Raw genomic sequence first — 18,352 nt, 5'->3', positions numbered from 1 at the left:
TTAAATCTAAAAAAGACATCTAACTCAAGGGACAAAAAAAGAAGCAATCGATTTTACATTGACATTCTTAAGTGAGGAAGGTTGAAAAGGTTGAGTTTGCCAAATTACAGAAGAACTGGACTGAAAATCAGCAGTTACAGGTCTCATAGCATTTTATAAAATTTTCATTTACACAGTTTGATCCATAATTTCTTGGATAAAGACAGTTTTTATAGTTTTGTGTCTGTACGGGACCACGGTGGATTTTAAATAATAAGCACGGTGGGACTGAAGTGCTCACTTTCAGTTTAAATTTAAGGGGTTTAACACCATTTGATTTTATTTCATTTTCTTGCATTCACTGTTTAGGATTTAAAGTCAGACATGTGACAGCCTGGCGACCTGTCCAGGGTGTACATTGCCTCTCATACTATGGCTGCTGGGCTTCAGCCCCCCCATGACCCTGGATGGATGGATGGATGGATGGATGGATGGATGGATGGATGAATGGATTTAAAGCCATTATACACAGTCCCCCATTTTCAGATGCTCAAAAGTAATCGGACAATTGACTAACAAGGTCAAGGTCAAGGTCAAGGTCAGATTTATTTATATAGCACATTTCCAACAGCCAATGCTGCACAAAGTGCTTAACAATAACAATAAAATTAAAAACTACAGTGTAATACAATAATAACAATAGAAACAATAAAATAGAAGAATTGAAACAATACTAACTAATTCAGATAAATCCAAAATGCTTGGGTCATAATGTGTTAAAAGCCAGAGCGTAAAAGTGTGTCTTTAGTAAAGATTTAAATTGCTCAAGAGTTTGAGCAGATCTAATATTAAAGGGGAGACTATTCCAAAGTCTGGGACCTGCCACAGAGAAGGATCTATCACCACGAGATTTGAGGTTAGTCCGTGGAATGGACAACAATAGTTTTGAACTAGATCTCGTGGGTTTTCCTGGAGCATAGGCAGAGAGGAGCTCTGACAAGTAGGGGGGGGCTCGGGCGTTGAGTGACTTAAAAACAAAAAGTAAGAGTTTAAATTGGATCCTGAATTGGATAACAAGCAGTTTTATGCCCAGATGAAGATTATTTTATGACAAATGAAGCAAACATAATGGCTTGGCTTACTTCAGTCCAAGTCCACACAACAGTGGTGCACATTCTTAACTAGATTTATTTTGGAGAGGCTCATGAAATATTTTGCTAAAGATTAAGAGAGCGTTTCCCAGCAAATTTAGAAAATAAATCCATACAATCTGTTTTGGCTTCTGTGAACCACTTTCCCCTTTAACATTGCAGAGTTTCTGTGACCCAAAGAGTCCCTGTTATCTAAAAGTATACAAAAAGAGATCAGAAAAGATAAGACAAGAATTTAAAAGATGCGACAGAGCTTTATTTATTTATTTATGTGTCATTCCTCCACTCATAAGCCCTAGAATATATCCTGCAGCTCTTTGGGCCTCAGTAATACTTTTGATACTGCTGGATTAAAATGCATGTTTAACATGTTTGATAATTAATGCATCTGTTCTTCTTTACAACAGAGCCGTTTTGATTTTAACTACTTTGTCCTTCAGGGCTATATCTGCTTCTCTTTCTGAGGTTTTTCACCTTGGAGCATTTGCAGTGAAAATCTACTTATGCAGTATAGATAAACAAACTACAACAACATCAAAACTTAAATCAGAAATGCACTACATGAAATGCATCAAGCCTGGTCAGTCAATCTTTTACATGGCCTAAATGTGTAACAAAAATGTATGAAATCATTGTTTTGTAGTATTTTAGTGTTGCTAAGAAAAATAAATGTGCCTTGAAATCTTCCCAAGTGCCCTTCTGAACTCATCTGACCAAACCCTCTGCAGGACCTGCCATTAAAAATAAAGAAGATGAGCCGACTGAGAGGAGGAACACACACGCTCACACAAAGAACAAGGTCATTTGAAAATACACCCCTCCTTTGTTGGACATTTAGTCCCCTTGATAAGATATACTTTTCTAGGATTTTCCACGTAACCCTGAGTCCCTAATCAGAGTGTTGTTTGAGCCCTGTGTGCCTTTTGGCCCAATAACAACCGCTGTTGTTATTGCAACTGTAATGTAATTTTTCAGACAGGAGTGGCATAAATAAATTATCTTCAGTATCTGATGATGCTTTTGTGTTTGTGTTTTCCTATAATTTTCAGGGGATTGGACGTTGTAGATAAGAGGTTCAGGTAAAAGCCCCTAAAAGCTCCACGCCACTTAAGTTCCATGGCAACCAATACAAGTACCAGTTATCTTCATATTACTCCATACCCCTCCAGCTCCCTGACATGTACCCTTCCTCACCAGCTTCGTCGCTCCCAGCCTCTCTCTCCTCCTCGTAGCTTTCCCTTTTGCATGTGCATCGATTGTGTCTGAGCATGTGCGCGTGCATCTGCATGTGAGTCAGCTGCATCCTCAGCACCTGGGTCATTACTTCCAGCCTCCGCACGGGAAGCTTCACTAACGCTGTGAGTTCAAAAGATGTGATGACGCTTTTAGTTATTGCAACTGTTTTAATGTTAAATGTTTCTGTTTTATTGGAAGATAATTTAAGAAACTATTTGACTGTGTGTTCATTTTTGTTTTATACACAATTTTATGTTTTTCATAGTGATATTTTGCATCAGTACTGTTCTGTTGTGACCATTTTTTTTTTGTTTGTTTTGTTTTTTTTGCTGTAAAACTTGTTTTTTGGTAACTATCATGCTTTTATAAGCTCTGCAGAAATACCCTGGTGGTTCCCAGGTTTGTCAGGACTCCAACACAGAATATCTGTGGGTGTGTAAGAGAGGAGAGGGAGGCCAATATGGGTTCCAGCTCTTCCTCCTATGCCCCCAAAACTATTTACCTGGATGTGGATGGAAAGGTGCAGAAGGTGAGTCTAATTTTAAATATTTGCATTATCAATATTACGGATCCATTTTTCATTGGTTTAACTCAAAACCTTTACCCCGTTTCAGTGACTCAGTTTTTTATTATTCTATCGATTTTAGGATAATAATTAAAATTTCATAATAGGTTTAATTGTTAAAACAGCAATCGATAACTATTGCAGTTAAATGATTCCATTTATAATTCACCTCCTAGGCTTTCCTACAAGCAAATTCCCAGTGGATACACTTCAGCTGAGGAGGAGCTAAAATTAGAGAGTGGTGCTCATCAGTTTGCTTCACAGGTGTTAATGACAGACCCAAACACCTGTTTGTGAAGCTCTCACAAACCTTCGTTAATGTTTGATGTTGTACACAGAACACAATATAGATTTACATCTATCTATCTATTCAATTACATTAACATTTCAATAAGCAGAAATTGAGTTAATAATGGAGGGCGATGTAGAAACGGGAAAAAAAAGCACAGATTTTCTTCAGATTCTTAATCATAACAACAGCAGCTGCCATGGCTAATGCTTTCAGTACACACACTGAGATTTGCTGATCTGGTGATGTAGAGTTCTTCTGGCGATGACATGTCTATTCAAAAGCCCCAAACACACAGCCTGAGGCTGTTGTTTGTCTGCTACATCTGCTCACTTGAGATTACATGGATAGATGCACACACTTTTGACCACCAAGTCTCTAAGCAGATTTTATAAACTTGGTGCTTGTATTTTACGCTTAAGTTTCATGAACTTAGCAAATTTATTTCTGCAATTTGAGATCAATAAAACCAAACTTTATCCACCTTTTTAATGAACAAATTATTTTTTTTATTGTTCCCTGGTGTTTTTGACTTATTTAACTATTAAAAATAATTGACTCTTACCTTATGTTCCCAGGTGATGACACAGACACTCTAAAGCCTCAAGCTTCAACTGTTTGTGTGAATGTGTACCTGATACAAAAATGGCAGCACTTTTTTTAATGTTTGCTTTTGAGAAGACTCATTTTACATGACTGTAACTGACAACTAATTTATTTGATCTATACCTGAATATGAGAATAAGATGTGTATCTGAAAAAATAAACCAAAGCAGGAGCTGTGTTTACATCACAGGTGGTGTTCAGCCAGCATTGCAGCCCATGTGACATCAAGGAACTTCTGTGTTCATCATCTAACATTCCCAGGTTTGTTGTTTAGTCTTACTAAAGTTACAGAGGTTGAATTCAAAAACAGCTTTATTGCTGAGCTCTCTCAGAACACACTGAAAGTTGCTAAGCAGGAAATAATCCACATTTAATTCAACACAGGGAAAACACACACACACAGGGATACTCAGACAAAATATACACACAGAGGACAACGAGGGAAAAGGCCACAGGCGGGAACACAGCTGACACTAATCAGAGACTAATGAGACCAGAACACAATACAAAGGAGGCAGGAGACTATCAAAATAAAACAGGAAATAACACACACTGAGACCTAGACTGAGATACATGAACTTGACACAGGGACTGGCCCACTGAAAAGTTACCATGAAAGGATAAGGAAACCAGTTAGGAGACAGAGAGACCAGACAGACACTGAAACATAAAAAGCGAAACAAAGGATAATAAAACACGGAGACTAAACAGACTACAGCAGGAGACACTGATGACAAGACGGAGACGAGACCGGCAACAGACTGGACTTGAAAGGGAACTTAATGTAACAAAACAAGAACCACGAACTAGAAATAACAAACTGAGATGCACCAGAGAAAACAAAACTCAAGACTAATGAAGAACTAGAAATCTCTTAAATAGACAAGACCAAAATAAATGTAAAAACTGGGTCAAAGACCCAGGAACATGCCTGTCAAATTATGTCACAATTGTGCTTTTTAACAGCAAATAACAGAAATATTAATACAATTAGTATGTGTGTCTTACAAAAGGTTCAAGGTTAAACTTATTTCCACAACTGACACACAAAAATAAATAAATAAATAAATAAATAAATAAAGCTTAATTTTTAAAAGATTTTATACATATACAGTGCTTAACAAGCTTACAAGAGCTTCACCCAATGTAAGAAGTGACCATTATCAAATTCATTTTTATATTTCTGTAATGCTTAAGCCATCAATATATACCAGACTCTTTAATCTAAATTATATTCATAATGCAAAATTTGATTATTGTTATCCATGAATTTTCAAATGTATTGTTTACAAAAAAGCAGAAAAAAACAGTCTAGAGTGATGGATCAAATTTGGATATAAAAACATGGAATAGGCTTGTTACTTGCCTAATAGATTACATCATTTTGAGATTTAAACATGGTTTTGGCAAATTTTAAAATTGTGTTTCCTTGTTTTATAGCAGGAGGATAATAAACAATTAAGTATGTAAATTATAAAAAGTTAAGGGCAGATGTTTTAACTCTCTCTTTCTTTTCCTCATCTTGCGACAGGAACACTGCCATTATGATGGTGGATCAAGAGGGTGCCTTGGTCTCCATCGATCCAACCATGCCTACCAACTCTCCAAAGTATTGTTAAAGTATTGTTAGGCATTGGGATCAAAGCATTGTTAGACATTGGGATATAATTACTTTCGGGAAAGTAGCAGAGTAATCACGATCATTATCATCATCAGATCTAACTAGCTGCAAAGAAGCTTTCAATAATAACCAGATAACAGTTGCTTCTCAAATTTGCATGAAGCAGTGTTTCTAAAATTGAAAAAGACTTTAAAACCTTGAGGAAAAGAAATAATAATAATTGTACATCTGATTTCCTCACAGCTCTTTGTACAAAGTTGTTCCACTGTCTACTCCTCAGCTCGGAGGTAAAGTGTTTCAACAGCTCGGTGTAATGTACATTGAAACATCACATGTTTTTCAAAGTAATCACTGTAACAGAAAGTAATCAATACCCAAATCTGACAACATAATTGCTTATTGAGACTATACTGATGTTTGCAGAGAAGGAGGACATGTTTCAGAACGTGCTGTCCCAAGTCGCTGAGCAGTTCAGCAGGTAATGTCTTCATCTTTTATTCTTTCACACGTACCTAACCAGTGTTGGTCAAGTTACTTGAAAAAAGTAATTACTAATAATTAATGATTACTGACGGAGTCAAACTCAAAGTAATGTCAGTACTTCCAAGCTTTAAACGCTGCATGGTTGTACTCTCTCCCGCACTCCATATTATCCATTTCTGATCTACACACGTCTGTTGCAGCCACGGACGTCGCACACTTGTACGTCATTGTCATGACACACTTACAAACAATCATGGTTTAGTAACGCAGTGTGCTTACGGGAAAGTAACAGTAATCTAATTACTTTTTTGAAATAGAAATCCCTTTCTTTACTCATTACTTGAAAAAACTAATCAGATTACTGCCCATACCTAACACACATATCTGACACCGTGGTATTTCACTGACAAATGCTCAGGCCTTAGAGGCAAGTTCAGTCAGTTAGTAAAAAGAAAAATACAGTTTAGTCAGGACCAATATAGTCAAAACAATATTGTCAGTTCCAGTAATTATGCACACAAATCAGCAGCAAGATCCATGGTGCATAACAAAGCAGGCATCGGTGACAGCAGATATCACACTGATAGTCAGAAATTGCATGAGGAGGAAGAAATAGGGTGAAGGCTGGTTGCAAAGCAGATTGTAGATATGCAAACTGTAGGCACACTAAAGCAGCTTAAACAATGTGCTCTATATACTGATTTGCCGACAGGATGCATATATAGGCTGCGTCGTCAGCTGATGTTGGCTTGTTTTCTTTATTTTTTCGTTCGATTGCACCACCTGACATTCTCCATAAAATTCTCATATTGTCATTTGCCTTTCCCTCACAGAGCCTTTCGCATCAATGAGTTAAAGACTGAGGTCACCAACAGGATAGCCATGTTGGAAAAGAGGGTAGAGTGTGAGTGGTCTATTTAATACAACTAGTAATACGTTAATGTTATAGTATCGCTGTATGTATGCTTTTGGCTATGAAATTAAAACGATAAAATGCTTTTATAAGGTGTTGTAAGTACTTAAAGGTAAAATTGCTAGTCAACATGAAGACATTATATCATGTATGATTCAAGTTGTTATGATGTAATTATTATTGTTCTGAAATAAATGTCATATAATGCTTTCAATAGGTGTTTGTGCTTTAGCAGATCATTTTAGCATGTTCCTAGGTGGTTGCTAGGCAACCTGATAAAATCAAAATATCCGACATAGATAAGAACCTTAAGGAGCCTAAGATGTACTCGTGTGCCAAGTTTGGTTGCTCAACTCCTGATCATGTAGGTACTTGACAGTCAAAGGAACAAGTAGACAATCAAGCAAAGATTTTGTGTGTTAAAGGAAGATACAGCTGAGAGGATCTGAAAGGAAACATCATTTGGATTGACTATAACCTGCAATATTCCAGAGGGAACACATTCCTTAAGAAAATATTACTCTTCTTGTTTCAGTGGAGGGCTTGAAAGTAGTGGAGATTGAGAAGTGTAAAAATGAACTGAAGAAGCTTCGAGACGAAATGACTTCAAGAGGTGGTGGCAGGTGACGTCTGATATAAAGCCTCTAAAATTTCAAAAGTTATATCAAAAGTTAGTTAGTAAAAGAAAAAAGGGAATATGTCTCAAATTGTTTTCCTTCTTATCTCAGGGTAAATTGTCCATGTAAGTACAACTTCTCTGATGATGGGAAGAAGGTCACTCCAAGACGAGACGTCCCCAGTTACCCAAAGGTGTCTAATCTATGATAAATGTTTTCTTTGCTGTTGGACAAAGCACCCTTCTTAAGATATAATAGGTCTTTGATGATCTGATGGCTTTACTTGCTTGGCCGTTGCAGTACACGCTCTCTCAGGAGACTATTGAGGCGCTGAAGAAGCCAACGTTCGATGTATGGCACTGGGAACACAACGAGGTTTGTCAGTTTCCTTCAACCATTTTCACTGTGTCATCCAAATGACTGATGTTTGACTTCTTTTCTCTTTTCTTATTGCTGTAGATGCTGAGCTGTTTGGAGTACATGTACCATGACTTGGGACTGGTGAAGGAATTTAACATGAACCCCATCACCCTGAAACGCTGGCTGGTAATAAAGGACAGCAGGGGTATACTGGGTTATACTAAATAATGCAGAGAGTTCAGACACAGATTGAAAAAGAATTTTTAAAGGGCACAACCTATAAAATGCTTTTAATTCAAGACTCTGCAGTGAGCCCAATGAATGAATAATTTTCTGCCTTTCAGCTGGCAGTTCAGGAGAACTACCGTAACAACCCTTTCCACAACTTTCGTCACTGCTTCTGTGTTAGTCAGATGATGTATGGCATGATTCATCTCTGCAATCTGCAGGTATGGTGCAGTTTGCGGGTGTGGATGTGTATACGCGCTCATGCATTTCAAGTGTATAATTTATCTGACTTTTCCAGCATTTATGCCATTTTTGCAAAATAAAGATCCTTTTTATGATAATGATCATTTACATTTTGTAACAAGCTCTTTCATTTACACTGCTGACCAGGAGAAGTTGACGCTCACAGATATGGGCATTTTAATGACAGCTGCAGTGTGTCACGACCTGGACCACCCGGGCTACAACAACACGTAAGATTCGCTATTCTCTCTGTAGGGGGTGTTGATTGATAGAGCTGCACATACCTGTTGACCCCCGGTATATTTTGACATCATCTGCACAACACTTGTTGATGGACTGTGAAACTAGTTCTGCATGGAGAGAACTCGGTTATGTAAACATGGCAATTCATTTTTATCGTATTTGTTTTGGGCTGTGGATTTCAGGCAGGCGAGAATATCTCTTATCAGAGAAACTTCATGAGAATATCCTATCCATCCATCTTGAGTCCATCCATTCAACAATGTCTTCCATCTATCAGGTACCAAATCAATGCACGCACAGAGCTGGCAGTACGCTACAACGACATCTCTCCGCTGGAGAACCATCACTGTGCCGTGGCTTTCCAGATCCTCTCTCTTCCCGAGTGCAATATCTTTGCGAATGTAGATCCCGAAGCATTCAAACAGATCCGAAAGGTTAGACGGGCATTCAAAACTATTACTAGTACAAATATATATTTATGACAAGCATGCCATTTCATTTCAATTCCTACAAACTTGCCACGTATTTTCATGTTTCATGTATAAGCAGATGTCAAGTTTACTTTGACTTTGCTCTTATGCTTCCAGGCAATTATCGCCCTCATTCTGGCCACCGATATGGCTAGACACGGAGAGATACTAGAGGCTTTTAAGCAAAAAGTGGACAACTTTGACTTCACCAATGAAGAGCATGTGACATGCGTACGTAGCCTGTGCATCATGGAGGTCATGTTGCAACTCTGCTTGACATAGGCTGTTTCTTTTACTGTGCTTAACAGATGTGACCTCAGAACAAACAGACTCATCGATTGTGCTGTACTTTGCAGAAGTGAAACTGGTTGTGTTAGTGTAATTGGGAAATTGGTTACAGAAATACAGTGAATGCTGAAAGACAAAAGTTAGCATTTTACTTTTATTCTCAGTTTGTGTGTGTTGTGCATGTGTTTCTACAAGTGTATGTTTGTTTTTTCAGCTGAAGATGCTTTTGATCAAGTGCTGTGATATTTCCAATGAGGTGAGGCCAACTGAAGTTGCTGAACCGTGGGTGGACTGTCTACTTGAGGAGTACTTTATGCAGGTGACGCCATCCAAAGCAATGATGTTCATCAGTAAATCTGTGATCTAATAATGCCAAATTAAAGCAAAGACTGAATACACTGAACTTAATAACAATACTTTGACAAATTTGTTTTCCAGAGTGACAGGGAGAAATCTGAGGGTCTCCCCGTCGCTCCCTTCATGGACAGGGATAAAGTTACCAAACCCACAGCTCAAATTGGATTCATCAAGTTTGTCCTTATTCCAATGTTTGAGACTGTCATGAAGGTATAACTCTGTCTTTCCAACTATGTGCAGATGTACAGTACTGTGCAAAAGTATGATGAGGTTTCATTCAACCGTAGATCAATCAGTTGAGGAATCAGACATATCTCTTAGGTCTTGGCATTCAGATACTATTCATCTTCTGAAGTTTGTTAGGCCTGTCACTTCTTTTGTCCTCCACTTGTCCAGTTTCTATTGCTCAAGATCACTTACAAAAATCGCAAGAAAATTTGGCACCTAGGAAGCAAATTATAAAGAAATAACAGCTGGCTATTTTGCATAGTACTGTAAACAGATTATGTTAAATTTATACTGTGGTATTTTCCACTAGCTTTTCCCTCAGATTGAAGAACTAATGGTTCAGCCTTTGAGAGACTCTCGTGACCACTATGAGGAACTGAAGCAGATTGATGATGCTATGACAGAGGTAAAACCTATTCTATCCCTACTCTTATCTATCTAGCTCTTTCTCTGACCTGACATTAATGTAGCAGCTAGCTAATGTGGCTATTTTGTGTGTTTATCACGATAGTGAATGGAATCAACAGTTTATAACAGTGGGGACAATGAAAGTTGTGGTTTGGGAAAGTAATCTAATTTTCTTTCTAGTTTAAAGTTAGATAGGTAATTAAATGTTCTTCTTTTCAGTAAATTTATTACAGCTAGCATACAGACACAGCTAGCTTGCCTCTGTTAGCTCGTTGCACCTGCCTACCTGAAAGCTCACCTTATACTTTAGAAAACCTTATATGGTTTATTATTTTTGAAACCATACAAAACAATGCCATACTACACTCAGTGGCCACTTTATTAGGTATACTCTGCTAGTACCAGGTTGAGCCTCCTTTACCTGTAGAACTGCCTTACATTCAACAAGGTACTGGAAACAATTCTTATAACATCTTATGACATTTCTTTTTTTCATGTGCATATTCATGACACACTTCTCAGATACTCAGGCTGGTCTGACACCAACAACAGTGACACATTCAAATTCACATAAATCACCGTTGTTACTTATTGTGATGGTTGGTTTAAACTTCAGAATGTAATTTTCACTGCATCTACATGCCTAAATGTATTGTGTTACAGCCCTCTGATTGGCAGATTAGATATTTGTGGTAATGAGCAGTTGAACAGGTGTACCCACCAAAGTAGCCAGTGTGTGTATTTCTTCATTTCAGCCCTCACAGGCAAGTCAAATCAAATAATTTTTGTCTATATTGTCTATTGTCTGCAGCAGTATTTAGCCTTTGCATTAGTATCTACATGTAGACTGTTGAGGAAATCAACAGAGAAGTTGCTGAGTCTTGTATTGATATCATTTTTTTATAAGCAAAACTTCATATTGTGAGTGCAGCGTGATGCAGCGTGCAAGACTGGGAACATTACCAGTTGAGCATGTACTTGTCAAGCAATTAAAATTAACTAATGTTGCCATAACAAATTAGAGCTGGGGAAATTGGTAGGAATATCAAAATATGAGATATTCCTCTCGCACGAAAAAAATGAAAACTGGTAAACAAATTCATGTTGACGTCCACAGTGCCATTTAAGCTTTCCATGGGAATTACCAATCACTGCCAGTTATCAGTTATGCAATGTGTTTCACACGGCTGTTGCCTCAGTTACACACACACACACACAAATGCCTGCAGTAAGCCTACATTCATACACACACTAAAGAACTAAATGCTAACATAAAGGTGTGTCTTTTGTTCAATGAGGCACAGAAGAAAAAAACTGAAAATATGTCATTAGGCGGGAAGAAGAAGTAAGCTCTGCAGTGAGTGAGTACAGTGGTGTGTGTGTGTGTGAGTAACCGAGTCCTTGATTGTGCTTTAGTTCAGTGTTAGTTTCATGAGTGCTCTCTGTCTCTGCCTCTCTCCACAACTTGTCTGTAAACTGAACTCGATCTGTAAAAGGTGACCTTTAGAAATGTGCAACATTTTCATCACTTTGGATTCAGCAAGCACTTGATGTGTGAAAAAGTGTGAAGCTCTTGGCTGAACAGTATTAGAACAGATTACAATTTATTTTTAAACTGAGCAGGAAGAAAAACATTTTAAATTAATAAAATAGTCCATTTAAATTTAAGGCTTGCATATAAATATATTTTTCCATGGCTCAGATGATGAAACTAAACTGTTGAAATTGTTGCTCATCTATTTGTTTCTTTCACAGTGACAACAAAGAACAGTTTCTGTTCATGAGCTGAAACTTTAAACTTCTTTTTCTTCATCTCACATTGAGCTTTTTCACAGAAAAAGAACAAAGACTCTGAGTAAGTTTTGACTTTCCACAAAGGGAAGTCAATTTCTCACTCAAAGCTCTAAGACAACTTCTATCCGACTGACTTTTTCTGTGGTGGGTGATTGCTATCCAGAATGAGTTACTAACGAGTTCTTGTTAAAATCTAGTTTTTAGTTTCCATTTTGGCCCTTTAGGTCCATCTGCCTCTCTCTACCTAATTACAGCCATTATTTCATTCCAGGGATCATCTTTTATGATCACATTCAGGACAGACTTAAAAAAGTGTGAGTGAGGCTCCAGTGAAGACATCCAGCACTATGTTCCGAAGATGACAGATCTGCTTCGTTACACTGCTTCGTTACACTCTGGACTAAAATTAGGCATCAAGGTGACATATCTTGAACTTTGACTTCTGCACTGGAGGTTAAAGAGCGGGACCTGCTAATGTTTTTGTATATTTATGGACTTTATGTTGCTGGCCCTAGTCATTTTCATAGTGTCGATCATTTTGAACGTACAATTTCTCCAAAGGCAAGCTTAAAGCATTATTTTAAGATTCATTTTGAAGTAGTTTACCAATAATTTTTTTTAACCAAAATAAAAATGTTTTCTTTTTTCCCTAAATTCTGGAGTAGGAAAAATAAAAAACACCAAAGTGAAATTTTCTGTGTTTTCGTAACAATTTTAATCAAATAAATTCATATAGGGGTATGAAGTGTCCAGTGTTTTTCCTAATTGTTTACATATATAGCACCAAATCACAACAACAACAACAACAGCAATGCGCTTTTGCATTGTAAGTTAAAAGTCCTTCAATGATACAGAGAAAATCCCAACAATCAGATGACCTCCTAGGAGCAAATATTTTATGATAGTGGGAAGGAAAAACTCAAACTCCCTTTTAACAGGAAGAAACCTGATCCAGGAAGAATCAGGGTCAGGGAGGGGCGGCCATCTGCTTTAATAAGTGTGGGAAGGAAGACAAGATAAGACACACTGTGGAAGAGACCAAGAGATTAATGATAACTAATGATTAATTACAGAGTAAATGTATAAACACAAAGTGAGTGAAAAAGAAACAGTGCATCATGGGAAACCTCCAGCAACCTAACTTCTGCGGTGTAACTAAGAGAGGATTCAGGGTCACCTGATCCAGCTCTAACATATGTTTTATCAAAACAGACATTTTCAGACTGATCTTGAAAGTAGTTAACGTGGTGCTTTGGGTGTCTGCTTCTCAAATCCAAACTGGAAGCTGGTTCCACAGAAGACAGGCCTGAAAGCTGAAGGCTCGGCCCTTTTACTTTTAGATGGCAAAAACAAGCAGTCTACTAACTTTATGTAGATTTTTTAGAGAAAAGTTTAAAAAAAATAAACCAAATGAGCCTGGTAAGGGCTGTAAAAGTGATCATGAGTTGGATTTTGGTATGAAAGATGTAAAAATATCTGCTATAATACAGTTTTTATTTATCTATTTATTTGCAACATTACTGCACATTAAATACACTTCATGCACAAGGACAGTAACATACTGAATTAAGTTCATATTTCAATAACTATGGTCAAGAATGCAAATCCAAACTTTCTCACAAAGTCAGCTAATGAATAACATGACATGATGACATTTTTCCTAACTTCTAAGTCTGCTTAGTTTTTAAATATTCTCACATCAAAGCACATTAAAGAAGTTATACATAGTTGTAAATCAAAGGCTTCTGCGACACCTATCCCTGAATTATTCCTGTTGTTTCATGAAGCTCTGTGCAGATATTTAAGTTGTCCTCTCTGCCCATCATCCAGATTGAGTGATATTTTATTGCCACATTTTAGACTCTAAAATACAGTCGATGTGTGTTGAAATATGACTAATTGTGGAGTTGTGTACGACCCAAAGGTGCCAATTATCTCAGCCCAATTCACGCCCTCTCGCTCCACAGTTTCCCTTCGAGCCTACTTTTTTTTTTAAACTTTTTTTAGGGTACTATGTTGCCAGTCACTTGATTTTAGGCCTCACCTGCAAGCTTCATTTGACACATACTGAATACCACCTACATAGCTTTGATGAAATCACATAAATAATACAGAGCAACTCACAGCATCACTCACCAAAGAAATTATTCATGCTGCATGTTTTTTAGGTTTGTTTGTGCTGTTTATAAGAAACGTCAGGCTACCAGTGTATACCTGAACTTAATCAATGTCCATTCAGCAATTTACTGACAAGTAATTGGCGAGTGCTTTTTGGATTCATCTAATCTTTCGTGTGCACTCCAAAGGAGCTGATTATCTCAAACAGTTGAACAGATGTAAGTGTTGCTGCTGGGATGAGAGAAAGCAGGTAAATGACTTGGGATGTGTCTCATTTGAATGGATGTAATTGCCCCTCTACATTCTCCATGTAGCGTGACAGAGTGTATTGACATTAACCGGCAGGAATGCTCAGATCATGAAAGGATTGTGCACTGCACTCTCCTGCGTTGCCTCTGATTGAACCACTGCAAGCAATAAATAAAAGGAGTGACTGTCTGACACGTTGAGACAGTGTGCAATACTTTTTCTATTATTATTGTTATTCTCTCAGTCGCTTCCTTTCTTATAACAACTGAATGCAAACGTTTTGGTTAAATCCCTTATTTTGCCCATACATGACTGACGACATAGTTGAACCTTAACCAAATCTACTAAACTTATCATTCAGTACACTATTAGATGTTTCCATGACTTCAGTGCTAATTAAAGTAACTGATATCTAAAAGCCTTTATACATTTTCTGTGCCTGGAGGCTGGGCGTTACATCGTGTTTAAGTCTCACAGTACTTGAATGGGCCTTTTTGTTGATGTGAAAGTAAATACTGTGTCTTTCTAAAACACCTCGAACGCAATTAAATGAGTAAATGTTTAACTAATCTTAGACTGCACTTGCACAATATTGTTTCCTTTAGTTGTTCCAGCCTTTCCTGCAATATTGATTCTTCTTTTCTTCTTCTTTAGATTTTTCTTCAGGTTCTCATCTTTTCCTCTGATTCTTCTTTTTCAGCTGCTTCTTCTGATTCTGCTTCTTCATTTCTCCTTTTCCAGATTCTTTTGCTTTTGCTTTGCACTTCTTGTTTCTCTGCATCTCCTTTTTTTTTATTCTTCTTTCTTCTTCATCTTCAGCAGATTTTATCTTCAGTCTTTTTTGGATGTTTTGAAGATTATTCATCTTCTTCCATCTCAGCCTTCCTTCTCTAAATTTGGTTTCAAACTCCTCAACCCAAGCTCCTATATACGTACTCATTTCTAACCCTGTCCTTTCTGGTCAATCTGAACAAAACTTTTAGCACCTAGTTCTACCACTTCCCGGACAGCCTTCAATCTTTTTGTCAGCTCGACTGTCTCCAAACCATACGTCATAGCAAGTCTCACTATCAATCTTGCAAACCTTCCCTTTGACTTTCACTGTCTTTCTTTCCTTGGTAGAAAATCTGTACCAGTTTTCAGTGAAATTAGCACAATTTCTGTTTTCTACCTGTTTCTTCACATCAAGCAGTGACTTATCCAGTCAGTTTGTGTTTAAATCCATTTGAGTCAATGTTGATTCTATCACCTGGGGTGCAAATGGTGCCAAATCTTGGAATACTACACACAGTGGCTTTAATTTTCATTATTTTCATTATCTATGATTTTGTAAATCAGTGCAACCGTATCTAAGACAATGTCAAAAAAGGTTATGAGCTGAAAATTTAGCACTTCCCGCAGCTTTATCTCCAAATCTCCAAATCATGGATCACAGCTGCTCTGGTGGTCTCACAACTCCTGATCTTTTAGCAAAGGGAAAGTTCAGGAGAAACTAAAAGGTAATTTGATCCAGCTCAAGGTTTCGAAGCTAGTTTTATCACCACATATCAGATCAAAGACGATGTGAGAAAAAAGTATACAGGAATGTTGATTAGAATTGATAAAAGATTTATTTTGTGAGGCAGCACAGAGCAGAGTGAAATCACGTCTGTGGTAGCAGGGTTATTGCGCCCTCGGGGTGTTTTTACTGTGTCATTAGCCTGTTTTGACTTGTTAATAATGGAAATAGAAATGGGTGCAGATTGATCAGAAAACTTTGCCTTGTTTATTACTATAAGGGCTTCAAGAGGCTCCAAAAGAGCTCTTTAAGTTGCATGTTTGTTCTGTGAGATACTCATAAAGGAGACAGATTTACAGATGCAGTATGTCATCCTCAGTTTTGTGTCATCCTTTTCTTACTCACTACTTTCCCAAGTCAATACACCGTGGAAAATTCCTCCCAGCTTGCACCCATCCAGGGGTTAAGGTAAGGGCATTTGTGTGTGGATGTGTGTTTGGGAAGCCTTGAAGCAGGAAGTGAATGATCCACCACACAGTTTCATGGAAAACACTAATACATAACTGGATTGCATGGAATTATTTTTTTTAAATGCTACCTGGCTTTTTTCTTTCCTTACTGCCCCATTTATCCATTCTTCACCATGCAGTTCCAGGTTGTCGGGCAGTTTCATAAGAATCTGAAGAAGGTCAGTGTGTGACCAGACAACAAGGCAGCTCAGACTTGTTTTTTGAGCACACACATCAAGACAGTTAAAACATCATGGCTGTCCCATTCTTCTGACTCCCACATTCACAAGAACGCCAAGCTCCTTGCTTGAGCACTGGACTAGAGGAGACAAGCTAGATTTACTGAAGACAGTTACATCCCTTCCAATAATGCTATGCAGTCAAAGGTCAGGCGTGACAGTCAGCCTTAAATTCTGGTCCTGCATTTTTGTGTTAGACACTGAACTGTGGGAGAGTAAACAAAGAGCTGTGTCAGTCAGTGTAAATCTGGGCAACAAAAAAACCAAAAACAGCCATGGTTGGAGGGAAATCTGTTTTTTTATTTAGTTTTCTTGTCTGACGACTTAGGTGTGTTTAAATACAGCACGATGTAATGTATTGCATAAAAACCTAAATAAATATCTACCAATGTTTTCCTTTTTTGTAATGCAAGATGAAAATGACTGCTTTTACATGTGTGTTATGATTTACAGATCATGGTGGCTCTTTAAAGGCATGAAATCTACGCATGCAAAACTATACAACAACATTTTACTACTTTATGATTCATACATCTTTATTCCCACGCCTGTGTGGAGAAGCTGGCATCACCAGTATGGGAGAAACAATGATTTTTTTTTTCATTATTGAAAAACTCCTCTGCTATTTTCTCTCGAGCCATCCAGCGCTCTGATTAGATCTTCTGGCATGCAGGCTCATGGCCCGGGGGAGTTAAAGGAATAACTTGATCCAAAACCTCACAGGTTAGCTTCTTTTACAAGCTACGACCTCACACATTCAGCCAGAGGCCTCTGAGACACCTGCACTACATCCTGATAAAACAAGTCTTAAATGTAACTTTTCCATGAAGTGTTGTCCTCAGAAACTGAAAAAATAAAGAGTTGTTATTATTATTAATTTGCAGTTGCTGCATTACCAAAATGATTTCGAACTTGCGACTTGAGCAACAAAAGCAGACGTTATTGGCATGTTACTCCGTTTTTATTGGCTGGTAAAATAAAAATTGCAAATTATATAGAATGTGTAAAAAGATGGGATTATAGTACTAGAGGTCAGAAGACATACTTTTAACCAGCTGCTCTCCATTGGAGCTGCTTTCTCATGTGTCGCTGGGTCATTCATCATAATTTCACTTGTCAACGCCACTCCATGCAATTTATCTCTTTTAGGTCACTCCAGACTTTAACTATCAAAGGCAGCTTTAGCTTGAGTAAATATTGGAAGATCTAATTTCCAAAAAGCTGTGCACATAGAGGCTATCTCAACTCAAGTATCGATTTCCTTCATACCAGCATCGTTTGGTTTGCAGTCCTGGCTTTCTGGGCTCCCACATGCAGGCATAACCTCACTGTTTAGCACAGAGTTCTTCTGTCTTGATACATGTTGTCAGAGATTGCATGGATTGCTTGTCTGTTTTTTTTTTTTTTTGTTTTTTTTTTTTTTTTTTTGGTCAGTGTTATGTAAGAATGTGAACTTTATACAGACTTTGGACCTTTGCATAGTTGCAAAGGTCATATGTGCAGAGCGTCTACAAAATAAATACAGAGAATACAAAGAAATATTGCAGTCAGCATTTCATATGCATTACTGACAGAAGAGCAGTTGTTTTGAATTTCCAGACTTTCTGTACTTTAATTAAAAGCTGGATGCAAATAAAAAAAAAAAAAAGACATTGGAGTC

General features: G+C 37.6%; 1 protein-coding gene across 2 annotated transcripts; it reads left to right on the top strand.

Moving 5' to 3' along the window:
• Positions 1 to 2,469: 2,469 nt before the first annotated feature.
• Positions 2,470 to 12,820, top strand: pde9ac (phosphodiesterase 9ac). 2 transcript variants are annotated; one of them, XM_085430053.1, is made up of 19 exons: positions 2,470 to 2,488; positions 2,737 to 2,895; positions 4,017 to 4,087; positions 5,358 to 5,435; positions 5,691 to 5,734; positions 5,871 to 5,925; positions 6,764 to 6,834; positions 7,379 to 7,466; positions 7,572 to 7,653; positions 7,761 to 7,835; positions 7,920 to 8,006; positions 8,165 to 8,269; positions 8,439 to 8,521; positions 8,812 to 8,968; positions 9,122 to 9,235; positions 9,507 to 9,611; positions 9,731 to 9,859; positions 10,188 to 10,283; positions 12,351 to 12,820. In XM_085430053.1, the coding sequence occupies exons 2-19, from the start codon at positions 2,827 to 2,829 to the stop codon at positions 12,399 to 12,401; spliced, it is 1,560 nt and encodes a 519-aa protein (XP_085286179.1). In that variant the 5' UTR covers positions 2,470 to 2,488; positions 2,737 to 2,826; the 3' UTR covers positions 12,402 to 12,820. The 2 variants fall into 2 exon arrangements, with proteins under 2 accessions (XP_085286179.1, XP_085286178.1); XM_085430052.1 differs by having other exon boundaries at positions 11,584 to 12,820.
• The last annotated feature ends 5,532 nt before the right edge of the window (positions 12,821 to 18,352 follow it).

This window comes from Copadichromis virginalis, linkage group LG14 (assembly GCF_057382275.1).
Source record: "Copadichromis virginalis isolate Kocher_CV1m ecotype Utaka linkage group LG14, C_Virginalis_male_GT1.1, whole genome shotgun sequence".
Lineage (NCBI taxonomy): Eukaryota > Metazoa > Chordata > Actinopteri > Cichliformes > Cichlidae > Copadichromis > Copadichromis virginalis.
This window is presented reverse-complemented; position numbering and strand designations above follow the sequence as displayed.